This window comes from Lytechinus pictus, chromosome 11, assembly GCF_037042905.1.
Source record: "Lytechinus pictus isolate F3 Inbred chromosome 11, Lp3.0, whole genome shotgun sequence".
Classification (NCBI taxonomy): Eukaryota; Metazoa; Echinodermata; class Echinoidea; order Temnopleuroida; family Toxopneustidae; genus Lytechinus; species Lytechinus pictus.
The window spans coordinates 13,137,813-13,163,331 of record NC_087255.1 but is presented as its reverse complement, the minus strand read 5'-3'; the positions used below and the strand labels follow the sequence as shown (position 1 = coordinate 13,163,331).

The 25,519-nt window shown below is 36.3% G+C and overlaps 1 protein-coding gene across 1 annotated transcript; it reads right to left on the bottom strand.

The window, feature by feature from the left end:
- Positions 1 to 3,596: 3,596 nt before the first annotated feature.
- Positions 3,597 to 24,383, bottom strand: LOC129271799 (glutathione hydrolase 1 proenzyme-like). The gene is made up of 11 exons (XM_064106632.1): positions 24,304 to 24,383; positions 13,715 to 13,891; positions 12,115 to 12,338; positions 11,282 to 11,474; positions 10,348 to 10,508; positions 9,164 to 9,310; positions 8,549 to 8,685; positions 8,037 to 8,224; positions 7,384 to 7,624; positions 6,821 to 6,934; positions 3,597 to 5,998 (listed from the first exon to the last, which is right to left on the bottom strand). The coding sequence occupies exons 1-11, from the start codon at positions 24,381 to 24,383 to the stop codon at positions 5,852 to 5,854; spliced, it is 1,809 nt and encodes a 602-aa protein (XP_063962702.1). The 3' UTR covers positions 3,597 to 5,851.
- Between the last annotated feature and the right edge of the window lie 1,136 nt (positions 24,384 to 25,519).

Below are 25,519 nucleotides of genomic sequence, written 5' to 3'. Positions count from 1 at the left end.
AGTTAATAGATATAGTGTATAAAATGTGGATATAGGGGTAATCAAGTATCACTGACAAGTTTTAGGTCACATGATCAAGGTCAAATGTCAATGAACATAGTATTGAATCATTATATGAATGGTGTTTTTGTGAATAATTATTTTATAGTACTTTTCAAAGTCAGCACTGCTGCTATATTGAATCGCGTGATGCAGGTGAGACCACCAGAGGCATTCCACTTGTTGTACAGTGCGTCCCAGAAAAAACGAAACCGAGATTAAGCGATGATTTATCATAACAAATCATAAATACAATAGACAAATGACCTACCAATGTAAAGCTTAGAATCTCCTCTTTCATCTGATATTATTAGATTATTCCACATTCACGCTTGAGTGACCAAAAACAATTTGAAGAAAGGATACCAAAAACTCATTTGGCGGGGGGTATCTGAATTTCAAAAAGAAAATCACATGCCTAAAAAGTTCAATATCTGCTCTTTTATTTGATACCTTAATCACAAAAAATGGTCAAGAAGTAAAAAAGTTATGTTCCCTCGAAACAATGCTTGTATTTCCATAATTTCATTAAATAAACGTGTTTTCACCGGTTTCCCACAGAGGCTATCGCATGGTTAACAAAAGACTTATAATGCATGGCTGATCGTCAACAAAACGGAGTGTCAAGTGAGTTTGAACGCTAGCCTGTAAAACCTCTTAATTTTATGAAATTATTGAAATTCAAGCCTTATTTCAAATAACCAGAACTTTGTTAATTCTTGACCATTTTCAGTATTTGAGGTATCAAATTAAAGAGCAGATATTGACCTTTCTAAAAATGTGGTTTTCTCTTTGAAACCCAGATACAGCCCGCCAAATGACTTTTTGGTATCCCCTCTTCAAATTGTTTTTGCTCACTCATGCGTGAATGAGAAATAATCTAAGTAATTTCAGATGAAAGAGGAGATTCTAAGCTTTACAATGGTAGGTCATTTGTCTATTGTAAAATCATCGATAAAACTCGGTTTTGTTTTTTGTGGGACACACTTTATGTAAGGTTTTTGTCTTACTTAGTTTATTTTATACTGATTTATTATTCTTTGTATTGTTTGTATATTGCACGGCCTCTCTGAAAACCAGCCATTGGCTGATCGAGGACTATTTTACCGGGTTCAAATAGAATAATCAAATAAAATCACCATAATCGCCATTATCATCATCATCATCATCATCTTTATCATCGACGAGAAAAGTAATTAATAATACCTTTTCTATAAAATAAGAGTAGGCATACATACTTGCACTTTGTTGAGTTGTATGAACCGTATATGAACCTATATAGCCATTAAAGCAAAATTATTAAAGGGCCTGGGAAATTCAGAAATACACGTGAGAACAAAAATAGTGAATAGATTCACATGATATCTGGCTGTGTTTCATTAACTGAAATAGACCTTTAAGCCGTAAATCTGATTTGCAATCAATCTGAAATTTGCAATCAGTTGCAAATTTCAGATGAAAATTTTTAAGAGATAGATAAATTTTAACTGGAGCAAAGAAATTACATGTTTACACAAGAAGCAGACCGTCAATCAATTGCAAATTTGCAATGAAACGCATGACTTTCAATTGATTTGTATGACCTAAAATTGACTTGCGATCAATCGCAAGTTTCTTTTAACACCCTATTAGGTAATGCGTGAAACAGGATTTTAATATCGAAGTTTGCTTTGATATTTCTCTCTTGTCATTTAATACATCTCGTTAATATTTCCTTTTGTAATTGTTGAAACGCATTTCCAGTATATTTGAAGTTTGATGTATAATTTGTATAATTATACGAGATATGGATTTAGTGTATAATTCATAGTCGTGTTTCAAATAATTTGTAAAACTTGTTTATGGAATTTGTATTTTGATTTGAGAGAATTCAATGAAAACATCCTTTAAAAAAATACCTAGAAACAGGGGTCGGTTACAAAAAAAAGAGTTGCGATCAAATGCAAATCCAAATTCTAACGTAACTTGATTTTTACCCAATGAAATATGCCAATTTGGGACTTGCACTTGATTTTTTTTCTTCCAAATTTTCATTCAACCGGCCCCTTACCCGATCGATTTTAAAATCATTTTCAAACTTTCATAAAATACCCGTCGGTCACTATTCCATGAAATATGTCATCAATGACCATGATGACCGGTTATCATTCACTGACAAATACCAACTAATAATAACAGATACCATAATTAAATAGACTTTGTGCTTTTTAGGTATAGAATATGACCCGGTTGCAGGAAAACATGTTATCAAACGTAATTTGATTTTCAACCAATCAGATGCGCGCATAATTTGGGACTTGCGTTTGATTTGTGTTGCTTCTTACTAGTCGAACGCAACTCTCTGGCAACAGATCTTTGACTTCGATCTATTAATTTTCTGAGCTTAAAAATAAAGGTATAAAATATATAATAATACAGGAATGACAAAGAACATGTATCTGATAAAAAAAAGGAAACCATGCACATGAATGGTAATGTCTCAGTTGGCCAATCGAACTACGGCTATGGGTGAATTCATGGGGAGGGTTTTATGAAAAGACTTGTCAGACGTTTCAAACGACATGTCCTGTTTTATCCGACAGTTACCATAGTAACAGTGGTTCTTAGCCAATCAAATTCACGGGAACAGATCTGAAAACTTGTCGGACGAAAATGTAATGAACCGCTCCCCTGGTCAAATGGTTAAAAAAATGACAGTTCGATCGCCATGGGCGTGGCCATGAATTAGGGCGTGATCAATTAGAATCCAGAAGGTCGACCGCCTTTCCTTGTATCACAATGAGCTCGTAACCAACCATCATCAAGGCGTTCAATGCCTTGGACCACAGCTGACCTCCCAGACACCACCGGTTGATGACCTTTCTCTGAGAGACCATCTATGATTTCCTAAAGTGAGACAGAGAAAATAATGTCAAAAGTATTGTAATAGTGGGTGGTGGCCACTAGCGTACCTACGGGGGGGCAGGGGGGCACTCTGCCCCCCCCCCCTGACGTGCTTGAAAAACCTTTTTTTGCCCCCCCTGACGAGCTTTTCAATTTGTTTCTGGTACGAAATCCTTTATTTGTAATCGGAGACCTTTTTTTTTTTTTTTTTTTTTTTTTTTTTGCTTCGAAATCCTTTATTTTTGATCGAAGACCTTTTTTTTTTTTTTTTTTTTTTTTGCTTGTCAAATTTTTTGGCGGACGGTTTTGCCCCCCTGTGGAAAATCCTAGGTACGCCACTGGTGGTGGCCCTTGACAACATTGCTGTACGGACGTGCATGATATAAAAAAAAAAGAGATAGTTATCACCTAGTCTACAAATGTAGACCCACATCCGCAGTGTGTATACCACAGCTGATTCAACGAGTCTGCATAGCAGACTAGGTCTACTGTGGCTGCAGATTCTGAAAGGGCGAGCGAAGGCTGGTTTGCTTGGTTTGCTTTGCAAACCAGCAGCAGCGCGCTTCGCGCGCTGAGATCCCACCTCACGAGCCATTCAGAGTCTGCATAGCAGACTAGTTATCACCTGCCGATTGACAAATTCACTTTAAAAACAAACATCTGTTTCTTCGTAATTTGTCCTTGATTAATTATGTAGATTTAATTTTTAAGATGCAGTATTTCTGTACATTCGAAATGAAACTCACTAACTCAAAACTAAAGTTTATTTTGATTTACTTGACATTGCTACTTGTCAAAACCAAAAGAATAATTATTTAAACTTGCCTGAGGAAAGCCTTCTTCATAGTACGGCTGTTCGGGTATTAATTGATGGTATATTATTTCAAATAACCAGAACTTTGTTAATTCTTGACCATTTTCAGTATTTGAGGTATCAAATTAAAGAGCAGATATTGACCTTTCTAAAAATGTGGTTTTCTCTTTGAAACCCAGATACAGCCCGCCAAATGACTTTTTGGTATCCCCTCTTCAAATTGTTTTTGCTCACTCATGCGTGAATGAGAAATAATCTAAGTAATTTCAGATGAAAGAGGAGATTCTAAGCTTTACAATGGTAGGTCATTTGTCTATTGTAAAATCATCGATAAAACTCGGTTTTGTTTTTTGTGGGACACACTTTATGTAAGGTTTTTGTCTTACTTAGTTTATTTTATACTGATTTATTATTCTTTGTATTGTTTGTATATTGCACGGCCTCTCTGAAAACCAGCCATTGGCTGATCGAGGACTATTTTACCGGGTTCAAATAGAATAATCAAATAAAATCACCATAATCGCCATTATCATCATCATCATCATCATCTTTATCATCGACGAGAAAAGTAATTAATAATACCTTTTCTATAAAATAAGAGTAGGCATACATACTTGCACTTTGTTGAGTTGTATGAACCGTATATGAACCTATATAGCCATTAAAGCAAAATTATTAAAGGGCCTGGGAAATTCAGAAATACACGTGAGAACAAAAATAGTGAATAGATTCACATGATATCTGGCTGTGTTTCATTAACTGAAATAGACCTTTAAGCCGTAAATCTGATTTGCAATCAATCTGAAATTTGCAATCAGTTGCAAATTTCAGATGAAAATTTTTAAGAGATAGATAAATTTTAACTGGAGCAAAGAAATTACATGTTTACACAAGAAGCAGACCGTCAATCAATTGCAAATTTGCAATGAAACGCATGACTTTCAATTGATTTGTATGACCTAAAATTGACTTGCGATCAATCGCAAGTTTCTTTTAACACCCTATTAGGTAATGCGTGAAACAGGATTTTAATATCGAAGTTTGCTTTGATATTTCTCTCTTGTCATTTAATACATCTCGTTAATATTTCCTTTTGTAATTGTTGAAACGCATTTCCAGTATATTTGAAGTTTGATGTATAATTTGTATAATTATACGAGATATGGATTTAGTGTATAATTCATAGTCGTGTTTCAAATAATTTGTAAAACTTGTTTATGGAATTTGTATTTTGATTTGAGAGAATTCAATGAAAACATCCTTTAAAAAAATACCTAGAAACAGGGGTCGGTTACAAAAAAAAGAGTTGCGATCAAATGCAAATCCAAATTCTAACGTAACTTGATTTTTACCCAATGAAATATGCCAATTTGGGACTTGCACTTGATTTTTTTTCTTCCAAATTTTCATTCAACCGGCCCCTTACCCGATCGATTTTAAAATCATTTTCAAACTTTCATAAAATACCCGTCGGTCACTATTCCATGAAATATGTCATCAATGACCATGATGACCGGTTATCATTCACTGACAAATACCAACTAATAATAACAGATACCATAATTAAATAGACTTTGTGCTTTTTAGGTATAGAATATGACCCGGTTGCAGGAAAACATGTTATCAAACGTAATTTGATTTTCAACCAATCAGATGCGCGCATAATTTGGGACTTGCGTTTGATTTGTGTTGCTTCTTACTAGTCGAACGCAACTCTCTGGCAACAGATCTTTGACTTCGATCTATTAATTTTCTGAGCTTAAAAATAAAGGTATAAAATATATAATAATACAGGAATGACAAAGAACATGTATCTGATAAAAAAAAGGAAACCATGCACATGAATGGTAATGTCTCAGTTGGCCAATCGAACTACGGCTATGGGTGAATTCATGGGGAGGGTTTTATGAAAAGACTTGTCAGACGTTTCAAACGACATGTCCTGTTTTATCCGACAGTTACCATAGTAACAGTGGTTCTTAGCCAATCAAATTCACGGGAACAGATCTGAAAACTTGTCGGACGAAAATGTAATGAACCGCTCCCCTGGTCAAATGGTTAAAAAAATGACAGTTCGATCGCCATGGGCGTGGCCATGAATTAGGGCGTGATCAATTAGAATCCAGAAGGTCGACCGCCTTTCCTTGTATCACAATGAGCTCGTAACCAACCATCATCAAGGCGTTCAATGCCTTGGACCACAGCTGACCTCCCAGACACCACCGGTTGATGACCTTTCTCTGAGAGACCATCTATGATTTCCTAAAGTGAGACAGAGAAAATAATGTCAAAAGTATTGTAATAGTGGGTGGTGGCCACTAGCGTACCTACGGGGGGGCAGGGGGGCACTCTGCCCCCCCCCCCTGACGTGCTTGAAAAACCTTTTTTTGCCCCCCCTGACGAGCTTTTCAATTTGTTTCTGGTACGAAATCCTTTATTTGTAATCGGAGACCTTTTTTTTTTTTTTTTTTTTTTTTTTTTTGCTTCGAAATCCTTTATTTTTGATCGAAGACCTTTTTTTTTTTTTTTTTTTTTTTTGCTTGTCAAATTTTTTGGCGGACGGTTTTGCCCCCCTGTGGAAAATCCTAGGTACGCCACTGGTGGTGGCCCTTGACAACATTGCTGTACGGACGTGCATGATATAAAAAAAAAAGAGATAGTTATCACCTAGTCTACAAATGTAGACCCACATCCGCAGTGTGTATACCACAGCTGATTCAACGAGTCTGCATAGCAGACTAGGTCTACTGTGGCTGCAGATTCTGAAAGGGCGAGCGAAGGCTGGTTTGCTTGGTTTGCTTTGCAAACCAGCAGCAGCGCGCTTCGCGCGCTGAGATCCCACCTCACGAGCCATTCAGAGTCTGCATAGCAGACTAGTTATCACCTGCCGATTGACAAATTCACTTTAAAAACAAACATCTGTTTCTTCGTAATTTGTCCTTGATTAATTATGTAGATTTAATTTTTAAGATGCAGTATTTCTGTACATTCGAAATGAAACTCACTAACTCAAAACTAAAGTTTATTTTGATTTACTTGACATTGCTACTTGTCAAAACCAAAAGAATAATTATTTAAACTTGCCTGAGGAAAGCCTTCTTCATAGTACGGCTGTTCGGGTATTAATTGATGGTATATCCGTTTTCGCTCAATAGCATCGCGGATACTTGAACCGAACCAAAGGTTTTCAACGCTCACCTGGACATGATGAAAAAAGCAAAACAAATCAAATAGTATCATCATTATTCTTTCTTTAAGTCTTCTTATTTTACTACTTCCTTCTCTCTCTCTTTCTTTTTCTTCTTCTTCTTCTCGTCCTTCTTCTTCTTATTCTTCTTCTTCCTTCTTTTTTTCTACTTCTTTTTCTTCTTCTTCTTCTCCTCCTCCTCTTCATTCTTGTTCTTCTTCTTCTTCCTTTTTTAAATTCTTCCTCTCTCTATCTCTTCTTATTCTCTCTCTTTCTTTTTCTTCTTTTCTTCTTCTTCTCCTCCTCCTCTGTCTTCTGCTTCTTCCTCTTCTTCTTTTTTTTTGGAGGGGGTGGCTATGAGGAAGATGTTTATTATTAACATTTTAATTTTCATGAAGTCTACTGAATAAGACAAGTAATCTAATAACATGTAAGTGAAATGAAAAAAGTACATATATACCAAACTGGCAGCCAGGGTTATCCTTGGCCCTCCCGATGCACCTGCAACAAGTCTGACGTCACCTTCCCTGTCGACCACGATCAGAGGCGTCATCGATGACATCGGACGTTTTCCCGGTTCTATGTAGTTCGACGGCGAGGGAGGAACACCGTATACATTGTTTTCTCCTGGCTTGGAGAAGTCATCCATCTCATTGTTGTAAAGGATTCCTGTCTTTTCTCCGCGGACTTTGGACCCAAATCTATGATAGAGTAATAGGGGGGGGGTCGACCGGGGTTGGGGAGGGAGGCAATGAGAGAGATGGGAGGGGTAATGAAAAGAGAAAGTAGATTGAATTTAGATGATTTCTTAAACTTTTTCCTGGAGTACCTTAAGTCGAGCAAAAATCTTTTTACCACAACACTTCAGAATCATACAATATATATCTCGAAATTTGGGATAATTGTCAAGCATTGTTCTTAAATGTGTACATTGATAACATCATCATCATATGCAGGCTATAAAATATTATTGGAGGGTTTGGTTGTTGTTTTATTATATTCATGATATTAGCAACAAAGGACAAAATAGAGCCCCTCCCCCCCCCCCCCCCACTACCACCAATTGATACAAGAGACAATAATTATAATAATATTTAATTCCTCCTAGCTTACAAAGTATTGATGGTACTCGTAATCGCAGCTGCGTTGCCGTACTGGTCGACGATCGATATATGGGTAGTGCCGCTGTCTTCTACCAGTTGGAACTCGGGTTCGTAATACGTATAATTGTGTGTCCGGTCGTCGTCGATTCTAGTTCGGAAGTCATCGGCGTATGGCTGATCAGTCATGTTTCTCACCAGCTAGCATGGGGAAAAAGTGAATAAAATAGTCCAGTTACTGTTATTGTTGTTTGATATTGGTTCATTTGTACATGTATATCTCTTTTATGGGGAATTGGCGAACAGATGTAACCCTTTTGCGACATTGATGATAATAATATGATAAATTAATTTGTATAGCGCAGCCACTATATAAATATACTCTACTGCGCTTTGGTTACTCCTAATGCTTATACTAACCAAAAATGATGATCTACTTAAAAGCATACTTAAACAGATAGAACGACTTGATTATTTGATTATATTTAGAAATGTTTCTTTACTCTACCCCCGAATACTGCGTACCTCTGTTAAATTAACAAAACTTGAATCTCCTAAAGCACTCCTCTTGCCATAAGCGAACTTGAAAGCTTCAATGATCCGATGATATGCTAGGATTTCTCCCTCAACCGACTGCATCGTCCTAGAATTAAATCCGTATCCTAAAAAGATATTAAATAAAACAAAACAGTGATCAGACAAAAACAATTATTTTGTTTTAATCGGCTTGGTTGCGCTACACACCCGCTTGCATGAATTCTTTGAAAGAAAAAAAACAATTCGATGTTCCTCCCTCCATGATAAAATTCCTGCGCATACGGCAAATTTAATCATCATCATCGTCATCATTATCAACATTATCGTTGTCGTCGGAGGCGGCGCCATGATGATCATCGTCGTTATGGAAAGTGGTAATCGTGGTGAAGAATGAATAATAGTAACAAGCCTAGTAGTAAAAGTAGTAGTACTAGTAGTAGTAGTAGTAGTAGTAGAAGTAGTAGTAGTAGTAGTAGTAGTAGTAGTAGTAGTAGTAGTAGTAGTAGTAGTAGTAGTAGTAGTAGTAGTAGTAGTAGTAGTAGTAGAAGCAGCTGAGTAGAAGTGGTAGTCATCGTCGTCGTAGTCGTCGTCGTCGTACATTACCTTCAAGTATATTCATGATGAGTGAGTAGACAGCGCCACTACTGGGTGGGGGACCAGAGAAAGCACGCATGTTATTTATTGTCACAATCAACGGTTCCCTTCGTTCCACTTGGTAATCTGCCAAATCCTCCTCCGTGATCAGACCACCTGAAACATGTCAAAATAAACAATCAAACAAACGAAGATACAGACAAAAATACAACTTTTTTAAACACCTTTTACACACTTCTGAACTTTGAAGATTAATATACTTTCGAGATTAAGCTCAATTTTTGTATTTTTTTTTTATTGTTGTTGAAACTGATATGGTTAGAATGGTTACATCTGAGGGGGCCTCACATTGGGATCTGCGTAGAGTTGCATGTTACGTAGAAACTACGCAACACTGTACTACGCCGCCATTCGTTTTGCCAACGCAACTCTGCGCAATTTCGGCGTGAAACCCCCTTTAGACACTGCTGTTCCCCTGATTGTCTAAAGTGCTATCATCTTCTTTTTAGGGGGTTGGGCCTTGTAGAACTAAAATTCAGATTTTTCATTACGATTTTCATTGTTGGGCTACAGACAAACATGAGTAAATCCAATCTGATAACACAGTTAATTGTTAAACGTTACAAAAAAATTAAAAACACCATTTTATAGATTGTTTTTCGGGGGGGTTAATAACGAAATTTTGGTGTTCGGGAAGAGGAAATCCAACAACCTTTATTTGATTGCAAGAATTTGGAGTATATTTTCTCTTTCTATTTCTATCCACGACCCCCACCCTTTCTGTCTCCCTCCCACATTAAACCCCTGCGAAATCACAATAGCCCTCTAAAACAATTGGTTGAAATTAGCATATATACCTTGTCAGTGGGTCATTAGAGAAGTAAACTGGAAATTCTTATCAAACTTAATCGAATTTTCATTTAAGAAATTTCATTTCATTTCATTTCATTTATTCAATACTTTCATTAAAAAACATATAACAATGTAGATATATACACACATATAAAGGAGTATAAAGAAAACATATAAAACAAATAATACAAATGTACAAATGAAAGTATTAGGAGAGGCAGAAAGGCAAAGCCTTATATGCATTTTTTTGTCAAAATGACACGAAATCATTCACTTTTGATTAAAAAAGAAATTATATTATCTTCCCCTCTACCAAGATATCTTTTTAAATACACTCTTACCTCTGCCTGCTATTTCGGAAGCTATGTCTCTTGCAATGTTGCCTGTGTAGAATACATCAGCCCCACTCTCGGCTATTATTCGGAGTGTATTGGCCAGTTTGGGGCGGTATACAATATCGCCCTCTTGTAGGATGTTTCCGCTTCCATCTGTCAATATTTCACTGGAAATGAGGAAAATAAATCCTATTCTTTCTATTTTGTCCTAATAGATTTGGCACCTTTAGGTCTACTTGCACCCAATTAGGAAGCTGCATGTGACAACTTATTTTAGTTTTGAAGAATTAGATTTAAAACAAAATGAATTTCACTATATACCACAAATATGTTTGCCTTCTTGCCCATTCATCCCCTTTTCAAAAGAATTTGTAATTTGTGTTATTTGTTAAATTGCTTAATATCTCGTTACTATTTTCTTTACAAACCCTGACAATGACATTTAAAAAAAATCAACTTAGTTGCAAATGTATCCCATCATGTCAATAATAACTCCTTATGCTCTCTTTTCTGTAAAGTTAAGCAATGTTCACAGTTTGGTATTTAGGGCAGTAGGGCATGTTGAGGAAGAACTTTATACCCATTCCAAAGAAAGGCAGACATGCATCGTTACCCCCCCCCCACCCCGCCCCTCTCCCTCTGTCTTTCTGTCTGTCCCCCCCCCTCTCTCTCTCTATCTGTCTTCGAACGAAGGGGGAGGGTATTTACCGTTGCTGCGTAACCAAACCTACACAGAGAAGAGTAAGGCTGAAAGAGAGAGTATATGGGAGACAAAGGGAAAGGGAGAGATTAAAAAAAAAAGAATATATGCGCCATGACTCGATTTTCTACAATAAGAAGAAGTGATGTCAAAAAGGTAGGTCTGATATTTAAGGCATCGTTGATATCAAGTGCTGATAGCTCCTGTAGTATCAAAACCATTTTTTACATTGACTCTAACCTCAGGCTTGGATCGTTCGTAATGATATCTTGGTACTGATCCATTGCCTCGTGTAAGGGCTGACCAATTTCAAAACCCTCTTCAGCGAGCTCAATTACAGGCTGGAGCAGTTCCCTCCACGGTCTTTTCCCGAAGCTTCGGTGGGCCTCCCAGAACCCCTTGATCTCACCCGGTACACCGATGGCAAGCGGTCCTGAATAATGATTTAAAAAAAAAACAACGTATACACTAAGAAAATGGGTTCAAATTTGCACCTTTCCAATCACTGGCGAACAGATGGGGGGCTTGGGGCCATGCCCTCCCCCCACCCCCAAAATTTTCATGTCCAAGAAAAAGGAGAATAGGAAGAGAAGGAAAGGGAATGAATGAAATATTATGTACTATTATTTTTTAAATATAGGAAAAATACTTTTTGCATAAAAAAGAATAAAAATTATTTTTCAAAATATAGTAAATATAATTTTGCATAAAAAGATCAAAAATTCTTTTTTTAAATGTGTAAAAATACTTTTTGCATAAAAAAGATCAAAAAGTTGTGCTTACTCGCTTTTTTTTTTTTGTAGTACTTTTGCTCTCACTACGCCGCTTGTAATGTTTATTTTTAATCCGGTGTTATTATTTCTTCAGATATTTGATTTGGGACCGAGAACCAAGCACAAGTAGGAGGGGGGATGTGTTTAATCAAAGAGCGGATGGGGTAATGTCCGCTGATAATCTACACTCAAGAAAGCTGATGGCCTTAGTATATTTGTCAAATGAATACACTTAAATCTTTGTCGATACCAATACAATCATACTTGCATGATACCAATACAATCGTACTGCATTCCTACCAAATGATGAGGCGTCCTCCGACTCGTTCTGGTACATGTCGCGATGCGAAGCGGCTGGCGCCCTCTCCCGAGCATCGATGAAGTAGGGCGTTTCTTGTTCCCTGTCGTAGAAGAGAATGAAGTTTCCCCCTCCCAGTCCGGCACTTTGCATATTGTACATCCCCACACAAAGTAGCGAAGTGATGGCGGCATCAATTGCACTTCCTTTATTCAATAACACGTTTCTAGTAAGATTAATTATTTTAGAGATTTAGGGGGTGTTGAAGAAAATATTTGCGATCGATTGTAAAATAATTCAGATGCGTATTTCGAAATGACTGATGAGTTTGAACCAAAGGAAATCAATTTATAATAATAATAATAATAATAATGATGATGATATTATTAATAATAATAATAATAATAATAACAACAACAAAAAATAATAATAATGATAATAACAACAACAATAATAATAATAACAATAATAATAATAATAATTCGCTTTTATATAGCGCTTAATACATCGGAACGACGTGATCGATTGTAAAATAATTCAGATGCGTATTTCGAAATGACTGATGAGTTTGAACCAAAGGAAATCAATTTATAATAATAATAATAATAATAATGATGATGATATTATTAATAATAATAATAATAATAACAACAACAACAAAAAATAATAATAATGATAATAACAACAACAATAATAATAATAACAATAATAATAATAATAATTCGCTTTTATATAGCGCTTAATACATCGGAACGACGTGTCTACGTGCTTTACAGATATATCATTACCCCGGCCATCGGATTCAATCAGTCATTCCCTTGGGGAGTATTCCAGTCAGTCGCCTGTGAGGCGCACACAGTACTAGACAAGCTACAATGACTTTCACATCCTACCGGGTACCCATTTAGCACCTGGGTCGAGAGTGGCAAAGTGTGGATTAATGCCTTGCCAAAGGACGCCAGACCGCGGTGGGATTCGAACACACGACCCTCTGTTTACAAGGTGAGAGTCAGAACCACTACACCTCGGCCCTTCCACTGCATTCTTTGATGCAGACCGTCTGTCAAATGCAAATTTGCAATGAACGCATAATTTTCAATAATATTTTTTAATCCAAATTTGATTTGCGATCAATTGTAAGTTTCTTGCAACACCCCACTAGATGGGGTTATTATTTTAATAAAGAGAAGATAGCAAGGTTGATTGTGTTTTATTATTATCATGGTCATCAACATCGTCAACAACCGTGGCGGGTCCCGTTGCACGTAGCATGTAAGTTGGTATGATCATGGTATAACTTTGCCATCCGATGTTTACTTCGCTAAAATCCTTGATTCTGATTGGCTGTTCAGAATCATTACCACGGCAGCTTGCTACCACTGGATGGCAAAAATTACTGTAACTTTGCCATAGGCTCTTGTTCAACAATATAAGTATAAGAAACTCTCGCAATTAGGCCTCCTCACTCAGCATGCTCAGTAATGCATAATCATTATATTATCGAATCACCCAATATTACAATGGTGAATGATTGCATATTATTTTATTTTGCGAAATATAATGAATTTGAATGGAATGAAATTATCAATATAAAATATCCACCTTCCCATCTCCGAGCAGCGGGGTGCATCAGACGCAACTGTTGCCTCCCTATACGTGTAATAGCCATTATCGATAGGGTCTGCATCGTCGACACGTGATGCGAGAGTGATACCGAGGTAAATAACACCTGCTATAGCACCAACAAGCAATATCACCACCACTAGGCCAGCCAACTTTCTGTACAATGATTAAAAGCTTTACAATATTATTATTATGTATACAATGATACAGTGGCAAATATCATCACGAACGATTTCGTAAATTAGATGTCCTTAAAGGGGAAGTTCACCCTGACAAAAGTTCATTGTGAAAATAGCAAAAAAAATAATGATAGATATTGCCGAAGGTTCGAGGAAAATCCATCAAAGAATTAATAAGTTATTAAAATTTCAATTATTTGATTTGTGACGTCATATGCGAGCAGCTTTTCCACAAAACGTATGATAAAAACAATAAAATGTCATTTTCGCAGAAGAACTGAACAATTTTTTTTTTACCTTCGGTATATCGATAGAAAAATAATTTCACACCAGTTTTTAAAAAGAAAAAAAAGTCATCGCGATCCATTAAAAAATGCATTTCACATATTATAAAACATCTGGAGCAGCTGATCGCATATGACGTCACAAATCAAACATTTAAAATTTTATTAACTTTATCAATCTTAAATGGATTTTTCCTCAAACCTTCACCAATTTTTTAAATCATTTATTTCTGCTTTTTTTTTACCACAAACCTTTCTTCAGGGTGAACTTCCCCTTTATCTACTAAACTAAATAGAGTTCTTATAATCATGCAGACCGTTGAATAATTTCGAAAGTTGATCGATGCTCTTGTTTTTCTCTTCCTTCGTAGGAAAAAATGTTTTGTAAGGCTATTAGTATCCGTAAAATGTGGAAAGGACATCGTCAGAGCAAAGCCATATATTTCATTTATTCCGTATGGTCAAAAAGTAGTTCTAGAACCCCGAAATCCTTAAAAATAGTAAGTTCGTCATGTTCCACAATCACAAATATAGCAGAGCCCGTGAAAAATTCCACCAGCGCAAAGCGGCGCTACCTGTATAATGGTTATTTATTACTTGGTAAATAAAATTTGTTGAAATTATTAAGACAGGGGATTTTTCAACCATCAATCAGAACTCTGTCACTTCATCAGGGTATTCTCGAAGAGAATTTTAAGAGTAAGAGAAGTAATAGGGAAAAGGGTTAGACAGACATGAATAGTGAATTGATTTGATTTGAAAAATAATTGATCAATTATTCATTTCTAGCGGTTGATTGTTGAATTATTCAAGAACTATAAATTGTGGGGTTAGGTATTCTTGAGATTGAGCCATATACACTTGTCTTGCAAAAAAGCTAGTGCTATTATGTATTGTTTTTAAAGCCAAAACTGCTTGAGCCATTTCGCTTTTTGCCCCCCCCTTGCAATGGGGGGGGGGTAATTAAGATGTATTAACCTGTTGCCTCCTCCATGCGAATAGAAAATTTATAGATTCATAAAAAAACTATACAGTCTCGCTTTCCTGTGCAGACAAGACAAAAACGAAACCCAGAATAATTGCCGATGTTTTTCTCAATAATTAATCATTCCAATCTCAGGTTATCTCCTTTCTTTTGAGGCAATTATATAAAAATGCAGGATTAAATGAATAATTGTAAAGAGAAGGTACCAAATTCATGTGACAGGCTGTCAAACTCTGAACAAGGAATAACAATTCTGTCAATGAAAGATTTTTTCCCATGATGCGACCTTTCAATATGACACGTAACTCATAAGTAGGCTGGAGTAAAGTCATGGTAAAAGTAAGGCTTACATTTGAAATGTTCTTTTTAACGAAGGGGTTTTCACTGCTGCGCTGGCTGACATAGCAACAACCATGGTCCGGGCGTAATTTTCACACACCACTCCGTTTTATCATCTTCTACTTCTTCTCCTTCTTAATTCATTCTTTCTTCTTCTTCTTTTTCTTCTTTCTTCTCTCTTCTTCTTCTTCTTCTTCTTCTTCATCTTCTTCTTCTTCTCCCCCTTAATTCTTATTCTCCTCTCCTTATCATCCTTCTTCTTTTGTTTGAGTTTCTATCACAGCATCTCCATCAGTGCCATTTCTTGTCCTTTGTCATTTTCAAACCTATACTATGTTAAATTTCAAGTTAAAGTCTAGTACTCAGGGTTTGACTCAGATTGATAGAAATAGACCCGTCAGTGTTTGATTACTGGAGTATCGTCATGATTTCAGAAGAAGAAAAAACGCAATGCGGTTCTAACATGCTGGTGCCGCACCGGGTGCCGCTGTACGACTGGAGGGGGGGGGGCTAGGAGGCTTCAGCCCCTCACCCTTTTTTCAGAAAACGTGTATCGTACGAATTATCATCTAATTGCTATTTTTCCTGGTCAGCCTCCCCTCCCCCAACTTTTCAAACCGTTCCGCGGCCCCTCAATACTCAGAGCTGGGCGTATCCTTCATCGAGTTACAAAGAAAAAATATCTGAACAATTTGTTTGTTGTGGCAACCCAAATTCAAGTTTATTCCTTCTGATGCACAGTGGCGAATACAACATAGGCCGATGTTACTTTTAAAGGGGTACTCCAGGCTGAAAATATATTAATTTAAACAGAAAAAATAAAAAACAAAAACAAAAACACTGAAAATCAAAATCAGATAAGGAATGACAAAGTCATGATATTTTAATGTTTTATATTCATTTTCAGTGAAACAAGTCTGTGCATGCCTTCATAAATATGGAATGAGCAATTGTGTCATATCCTCATTTATTCTTTTGAATTTTATCATGATATTATATTTATTCAAAGTTTGTCTTCCAAGGATGGAAGAATAAAATGGATTGACTCATGATAAGATAATCGTTGCAGTTCTTTTTTTCTTTTTTTTTTACAAGGGAGACAAAATACACATGTCAGGGGGCGTAGAACGGGTTTGAAGTGGGGGGGGGGGGTCTGATCATGCAAAAATCACAATCAGTTGGTCAATATGTTTTTGTACACAGTTTTGAAAAAAAAGTGGGACCTAACTCCCCCCCCCCCCCCGGAGGTATTTTGATGGGGCACAAAAACGTAAAGAGGGAAAAAAGGAGGAAAAGAAAACTGATTTATTCAGAGGATTTTGCCCCCTCACTTTCTATAATGATAATAGCTTAATCTATATATATACTATATAGCGCATTTTGCCAAAGGACACACAGTTTAACTAATATTACCTCGGCTTTGGCTCGAGCTACCACTACTCACCAATTTGAAGGTGAATGCATAGAGTAAAAAAAAGGATTTGGGGAATTTTTTTTCGAAAAATTAAATTGTATTTTAGTTTTTTTAAGGGGAGCAAAAACGCAAAAGAAAAAAATGAAAAAGGGGAAGAAAAAAAATCCGGACAGGGACACAGACAAAATTGTCAAACACTTTCAACTATATTTCAATATTTTATTTGTGATATTCTTGCACCATATTTCGTGAACGCCGGTAATATCTATTATCTTGGTGTTTTTGAACATCCAAGTAACGCATTTCTACAAGAAATGTCGAATAAAAATGCCACCAAAGAGAGAAACGGGATAGATTAATTATGAAGGGACCGAGCGGAGCCGATAATATAGCTGGTAACTCTGGTGAAGAAAATAGGGACAGCGATGGCTATCATAACACAAATTCAGCTGGTCACTCAACTGTAGAGGATGAAATCAGGGCAGGGGCGGATCCAGGACTTTCCAAAGCCGGGGGGCACATTTTGCCGATGAAAATATGTCAAGCAAAAAAAAGGGGGTTTCACCTAAAATCGGAGGTCATTTCGTCCGCGGAAAATTTGAAAAGCAAAAAAAAAGGGTTCTCATTTCCAAGGGGGAGGGGGCACACTTGGATAAAAGCGGTATATTTACATTACACATTTTGATTATGGCTCTCAAAAGGGGGGTTCGAAATTGAAAATTATACAAGGCCAGAATGAAGAGGCAGAACAGTATTGTAGAAGAAACGGTTTGCGACGTTATGGTATTCCTGGAGGACCAGAAGAAAAAGACTGACGAGCTCATCCTGGATGTTTCCAACAACAAACGAAGCCTTATAGTTCAACCAGATGCGATTGATCGCAGTCACCGCATCTCTCCACGTCCGTGGCACTCGGGTGATGAACAGAGACTCGAATCGTCATGATCATATGCGAATTCTACGAGGAGGAACCAACCGAGATCGATAATAGTCAAGTTTAACAGATACAACATTCGGAATGACGTCTACAATTAGGCGAGGACGAATTGAAGAATGCCGACGGAACGAAAATCTGGCTAAAGCTCGGGTTGCACCAAAACCGAATTCTTCCGAATGATTTCGGACAGAATCAGAGGAGAATCGGTCCGGAATAGGTCCCGAATCGGAGCACAATATTGCAATTGCCCAAATGCCTCCCATAATCCAACCGCATCTCGAATGTGTCCCGAATATAATTTGTCGTGGCCACGTTCCGTAGTATTTTGGAGGGTACCAGGTTTTGAACATTTCAAAAGGAGTTGAATTCCTATGCGAATGGTGCCGAATCCCTCCTGAATTTACCGAATTTTCTCGCATTCGCGGTATTTGGAAGGATTAGCAACTGAGTCGGTTCCGGTCTAACCATAGCTTTAAAGGGATGATCCGGGCTAAAAATATTTATACCAAAATAGAGTAGAATTCACAGAGCAAAATGCTTAAAACATCAAAATCGGATAACAACTAGGGCCTATCGAAGTTATTGAATTCTAAGGTTTATCAATATTTTTTGAAAACATCCCCACTTTCCCTTTTCTTTTGTTATTTTATGAAATCATAAATGTTTAATTTCTTCATACATGTGTAAATGATGTGTTTCCATTATGATGAAATAAGTAGCGGTAATAAATAAATAATGCACTTAATCAGTTGTCAATCCAATTTTTTTTAGTTCTTGGAAGAAAAAATTTGAATAAACCTAATTTCACACAATAAAATACACAAGAACAATGGGGATATGACATCATCAGCCCCCCTAATGAATATTCATAAAGACATGCCTAGGACTGTTTCACCGGAATAATACAAATCTTTAAAATTCAATAATTTTGTTATTTGTCATCCGATTTTGATCAAATTTTCAGCATTTTGCCCTATGAATTTTACTCTATTCATTGAGATATAATCTTTCCAGCCTGGACCATCCCTTTAAAGGAGGATCTCACAGTCAGGCGAGCCAACCTCTTCTGTATGTTCTGGAAGATTGTCAATAGCAAGGAGTCAAGACCCATGATGGAATCATCTTTGCTATCAGATCAAGGGATACAAAGAAAATCAGGATCAGATCAAGACTTGACTTTGAGAACTTATAAGAAAATTTCGTTTACATGTTTGTGTATGCTATGTTTTGTAATTATTGTTCATATTTATGTAATGTCCTCTATTGATTCTGCAAACTTTCCTATATATACACGTGCAACCACCAGGAATTTTAAATACCCATGTTTAATATAACCTGTTCTAAAGACGTTAGATCGAATCCATTGCTTTATTGTGCATATCTTGCAAGAGATGGGCCCACCTTGATTGTTCCGTGGCAACTCGTGAAATCTGTTGGTCAAATACAAATTGGATATGTACACTCCAAAAACAAATCAGTCAAAAACGACTAGATGATAGGGGGTCAGCTGGGTGCAACTGTTATTCTAGTCATATTTGATTATTTTCATTTCATAGTTGCATTTTACTAGAACAGAGTTATTTCTAACTAGAATATATGTCAGAAATGTGACTGGCATATCAGTTGCACCAAGCTGACTACTTGTCTAGTCAATTTGACTGATTTGTTTTAAGAGTGGACCCCTTGTCTATTTGATGAACTACCTCAAGCCATATATATCTTGATACTGATACTGCAGTTGGAAGACATATTGCAAAACCAAACTGAACTTCCATTTCGTGATTTATCATCATCCCGACATTTTAATAAAAGTCAAGTCATTGTCCGGCATCGATATTGTCCACGTACAGTTCACTGTTAAAATAATTTAAACTTCGCTGTTTACTGTGTGAATCGCACAGTAGTTGTTAAAACAGTTTAAACAAGTGTTTAAAATCTCAAACAACAAAGTTTAAATTCGAATATTAAATTATCAATAATCTAAGTTGTTTAAGATTTTAAATAATTGTTTAAATGTTTAAACAACTACTGTGCGATTCACATAGTAAACAGCGTTGTTTAAATTATTTTTGACAGTGTTCGCAATATCTTATTTATATTTATTCAGTCTTATTTAAAAACAGGGTAATCCTTTCAGAGCCAAGAGGCCTGCTTTTCAAAAGAGCCCTGTTACATAAAATATTACATACAAATTAGAACTTATAATGTACAAAACCATAGAAATAGAACTACACAAAATAATACAACACATATGTAATTAAACTAAATTGAACTAAAATGAACTAAACTGAACTAAACTAGACTAAACTAAACTAAAAAAAACTTAGCTAAAAGCATAACAAAACAAGACATGAAAAAGGAAAAGGAAACCGGTAACCAGCACGACATAAAAAGTTTGACTTCTATTAGTACGATTATAACAGAAAATGAACCAGCAATTTCCTGCATTATTTTAACAATGACAGGTTGATTGTGCGTATTTGGGTCTTAAAAGAATTGAGTGTAGTTGCCGTACGAATATATGTTGGTAGTTTGTTGTAGATACTGGGGGCTACGAATGAAAATGACCGTTTTTTAAATTCAGTACTGGGTTTTGGTATGAACAGTGGATTTAATGTAGAATGGCGGGTGACATAATAGATAGGACGTTTTGTAGCAAGACCATTCAAGTAATAGGGTGCTAAGTCATGAAGTATTTTAAAGACAGAAATACAATACTGATAGTTAATTCTACTGTCAACGCTTTGCAATCCGAGACTATTAACTAGAGTTTCTTTGGTAGTTGTGTTGTCTGCGTTAAGAACTAGACTTGCATATCTGTTCTGGGTACGTTGCAGTTTTATCAAGTCCGTTTTGTTACATTTACAGCTGTGCAAGGATTTTCTCTGTTAAAAATGACTTTATCCTCCTAATGCACGCTATTGCTCTATTTATCTTTCTAATTGTATTCGATATATGTCATGTATGTAATGACCAGTTTAGACTTTGGTCAAGAGTTATCATGTAGTTAGTATGAGTTACATTCTCGAGGTAATCTTCCCCGTGAGAAATTCTGAGAATCTGATTTTTTACTTTACGTTTGGTGCCAAATACCATTACTTTTGTTATGGTAGCATTTATTTCCATTAGATTTATTTTGAACCATTGACGCAATAAATCGTATTCCTTTTGCAGGATCGTTTGGCTGCTCAAAATATTATTTCCTTTGCAAAACAATGCCGTGTCATCGGCGTAGAGGGCAATTTTTGTTTCATTTTCAAATTGTAAATTACACATATCATTTATGGATAGACAAAAAAGTAAGGGCCCCAGAATGAACCCTTGTGGGTCTCCAGAAGAAATATTCTCAAAATCACTCAGGGCACCTTGGAAAGAAACGCATTGCTGTCTCTTACAAAGGTAAGAAGCAAACCATTCTAGTTCAGTTGTTTTTATACCATAAAAAGGCAATTTTGATAAGAGAATTTTATGCAATATAATATCAAAGGCCTTTTTTAAATCTAGAAAAATTGCCCCTGTTATAAGACCAGAATCAAGATTATTTGACAGAAAGTCAGTAATTTCAACTAAACATGAGGCTGTTGAATGCTTAGGGCGAAAGCCTGATTGCCTGTGTGACAGAGACACATATCTCACCAACAAATTAATGCGAGCGCGAAGCGCGAGCTGAAATTTTCTAGTATACTGACCTGAAAACCGGAAAAGGGAACTTGTTTAGGACTGTTATTTGTAACTCATGATCGAGGAGGATACATTTCTCACTACACAGAATTTAATGCGAGTGCCGAGAGCGAGCTGAAATTTCTTTATATTCTGACCTGAAAGCTTGATAATCTAAGCATTTTTGGTACCAATGATTAAGATGGGTATCTAAAACAATAATAGATGCGAGCGCGAAGCACGAGCTGAAAATTTTGATATTTCGTTCTGAAAAAGTGACATCTTAATGGACGTTTTTAATAAAGAACAACATATATATCCAACAAAAGATTATAGCAAATCGAAGCGGGAGTTCTTTTGAGGTGTAGAACTGAAAACGGGACATTCCATTCACCTATCTAATCATGAAAAGTATGGGTTTCTGCTACAGAAATGATGTTAGCGCGAAGCGCGAGCTGAAAAATTTTATATTCCAATCTGAAAAAGCGGACATTTTGAGCATGATTTTAAATAAAGAATGAGTTGTGTATCTCAATCTCGCTTGCTGATTTCTGTGTTACATTACATTCTTATTTTATTTTCGCACATGCGGAATAATTGGGGGGCAAAACGATATGTTTGCCCCCCCAATATTTTCATTGGTGGGGCGATCGCCCCCCCCCCCTTCCCAGGATCGACGCCTCTGAATTACGCTAAATGATTTAATCAGATCTGAAGAACAATGTGTTCCCTCTCTTAATGGGCAGACGATATATGCATGGACATGAATTCACTTTGTATCTAATGAGCCCAGAGATTTAGAAATGACTATAAACAGAAATTAAAAGTTAATTTCCAGATGGTTCTTAAATAATGGACTATTAATCAACACCGATAAGTGCCAATTTATGTTATTAGGATCTATGGCAAAGCTCCGTCTGTTTGACGATAACCTGGACCCCCCCCCCCCCCATTTAAATGATAATAATAACGTTTTATTTACCCAGGGTAGCCACTTAAAGGACAAGTCCACCCCAACAAAAATTTGATTTAAATAAAAAGAAAAAATCAAACAAGCATAGCACTGAAAATTTCATCAAAATCAGATGTAAAATAAGAAAGTTATGACATTTTAAAGTTTCGCTTAATTTCACAAAACAGTTATATGCACAACCTGGTCGGTATGCAAATGAGGAGACTGATGACGTCATCCACTCACTATTTCTTTTGTATTTTATTGTATGAAATATGAAATATTCTAATTTTCCCTCATTGTCAAGTTGAAACAACGATTAATTCCTCCCTGAACATGTGGAATTAGCATTATTTAATAACATATGGTTCAGTCAAGTTTGTTCTTATTGTCAAATCTGTAAAAAATGAAATATTGTATAATTCAAACAATAAAAAACAAAAGAAATAGTGAGTGATGGAAATCATCGACCCACTCATCTGCATGTCACTGAGTTGTGCATATCACTGTTTTGTGAAAATAAAATGCCATAACTTTCTTATTCTACATCCGATTTTGATGAAATTTTCAGCGTTCTGCTAGTTTGATTTTTCTCTATTCATTCAAATCAACATTTTTCTGGGGTGGACTTGACCTTTAAGTTAGGAAACTGCTCTACCAGCGGGCCCTGCATATAACATGATATGTTATGACAGTATTAGTCGGAAAAAAAGTTTGACAGACATTCTATTCTTTTAAACGCATTCGATGTTATATTATAATACCAAAAAGCACAACACTAGGCTTATGTTGTATAAGGCTTTGATCCAACCGATATTTGACTATTGTTGTACAATCTGGAGAAATTAGTGGCAGTTAAAGCCAACTTAATGGAATCCAAGTTCTACAAAACAGGGCACTGAAATCTGTCCTATATAAGAAATAAACAGAAGGTTGATCAACTCAACAGTAGATGAGATAATCAGTCAATTTTTAACATTTTTAATTAGTCAATAATCTAGCCCCATCTGCGAATCATACTTAATTCACGGGAACATCTTCTATATGAAGCATAGAACGAAAAATTCAGTTACCCAAAGCCTCACTCTAATTATCTATAAAAAACAGCCCCCTTTATTCAGCTTCCAAATTATTCAATAACTTACCCGCAACCATCCGATTTGGGGGAAAAAAAATCGTCTTCATTTGCACGTCTAATCAATTACCCCCCCCCCCCCCTCTGACCACCCCGTAGATACTGGATTGTAATTAATTAACATACTCATTTTTTTATTGATGATGAATTTGAAACTACTTTGTATATTATTTCGTTTTTTACTTTTCATTTTGCTTTCTTCAATTTTGCTTTTGCAAATTGTTGCACTCTTTTCATATTTTGTTGTATTACGTTTTCGTTGTTATTATTTTTGTTTATCTATGAATGTTTTTCACCCCACCCTCAGTTATAACATACCCATCGTGCCTGTAAAAGTCCCATTCTATCCCAGTTTCAAAACTCACGTTAGATAATAATAGGATTGTACGCTGTATCGAAGTGACATCAGATTTAGATTTACAAAATGCCGGTCAAAATTTTCAACTTTGATTCCAAAGTAAAATTCAATCGCCTTTTCGATTCGTCCGTTATGACAATCCAAATAATTTGAGTGAAAATATAATACGAATATTCATTTTTTTTTAATGCGATCATTCACATCAGCTAGCTTTAAGACCATATTCTGGAAATTTTAAACCATCCCGTATATCATTCCCAGACAAGCGCATTTTACAGCAAAAGTATACTGTAAATATAGGAAACTAATGAAAATTTTTACTTACTTGTGATCGGTATTCTTCTCATTATTGTCCAACAAAAATGGATCATTGTCAGTCCTCATGGAAACACTCATACGATTCATGATTGTTGATATGCATTTAATATACGATATATTTTCAGAAGCTCAATCAATTTTGGAAGACTAACTTGAGTGCGTGTCCGACTCAAAATGGCTCTGAATGTTTGTTTATTCATAGAGCTATAAGCTATTATTATTCGGTTGCATCGTGTCGGTGCAGTAAAGCAGCTGTCATGGAACGGGGGGGGGGGGGGGCGGGCCATAATTTGATGGTAATAGACCAGTTCGCAGTTACTTCATGGGCAATGTTGGTCAAATTACTTCAGTTTCATTTCCCCCGCGGTTCCGCGGCTCCTGCGAAGTGGGCGTTTTATTCTATCGGAGTTCAAAGGTTTCGCAACAAAATTTAATAATTCAAATGTTTCTTCTTTCATTCTATGGTTTCTTTCACACACAAAAAAATGAACAAGTGGATCTAAATATAGGCCTACTTTAAGAAACACGTTGAAATATTTCTTAACACATTTCCTCCCCATATGGATTTTCATCTTCTCTCCCCATCCTTCCCCCTTGAAAGACTGAGGGATACACCACTCTGCACGGACAAATCTTTACGACGTGCGTCTTGAAAAACTTTATTCTATTTACTAAGCCCATACTCCCTTCGTAAGCAAATATTCTACCGCGCATAAAAAGATATAATTTGTGTAGGCTGCGAGTGCAATGTTACAGAATTTTAAGCTGCTTTTATAGTGGTATCAAAAATATTACAATGACAATGTAGTGATAATAAAACAATGGCGCTTCCAGGCCTATATAGCATTAATAAGCGATAATGAGCAGATGCACTATTATGACGGCCATGATCGTTGACTGAACTTTGATAGGGTGCGCTGATTTTGAAAATGTGCGCGACTGAGCAATGGATCAGAAAATCGACTGTTTTGTACTTTTTAAGGGATCCTGAATTGTGTAATTAATATCAATGTCTGACACCCGAGGGGGGGGGGCTACTTAAAATGTATGATACGTATCAGCCGCGGCCGAGACCCTCATTTTCAGCATAAATTTCCGTTCCAGAGCATCACCAATTTAGAAAGCCATAGAAATTCATATTTTCCCCCGTTCCAGGGCCGGACCCTCAAATTTGTGGTTTCTCGTTCCAGTGCGAGCTCGATCGACGCGGAGTCGATCGAGTT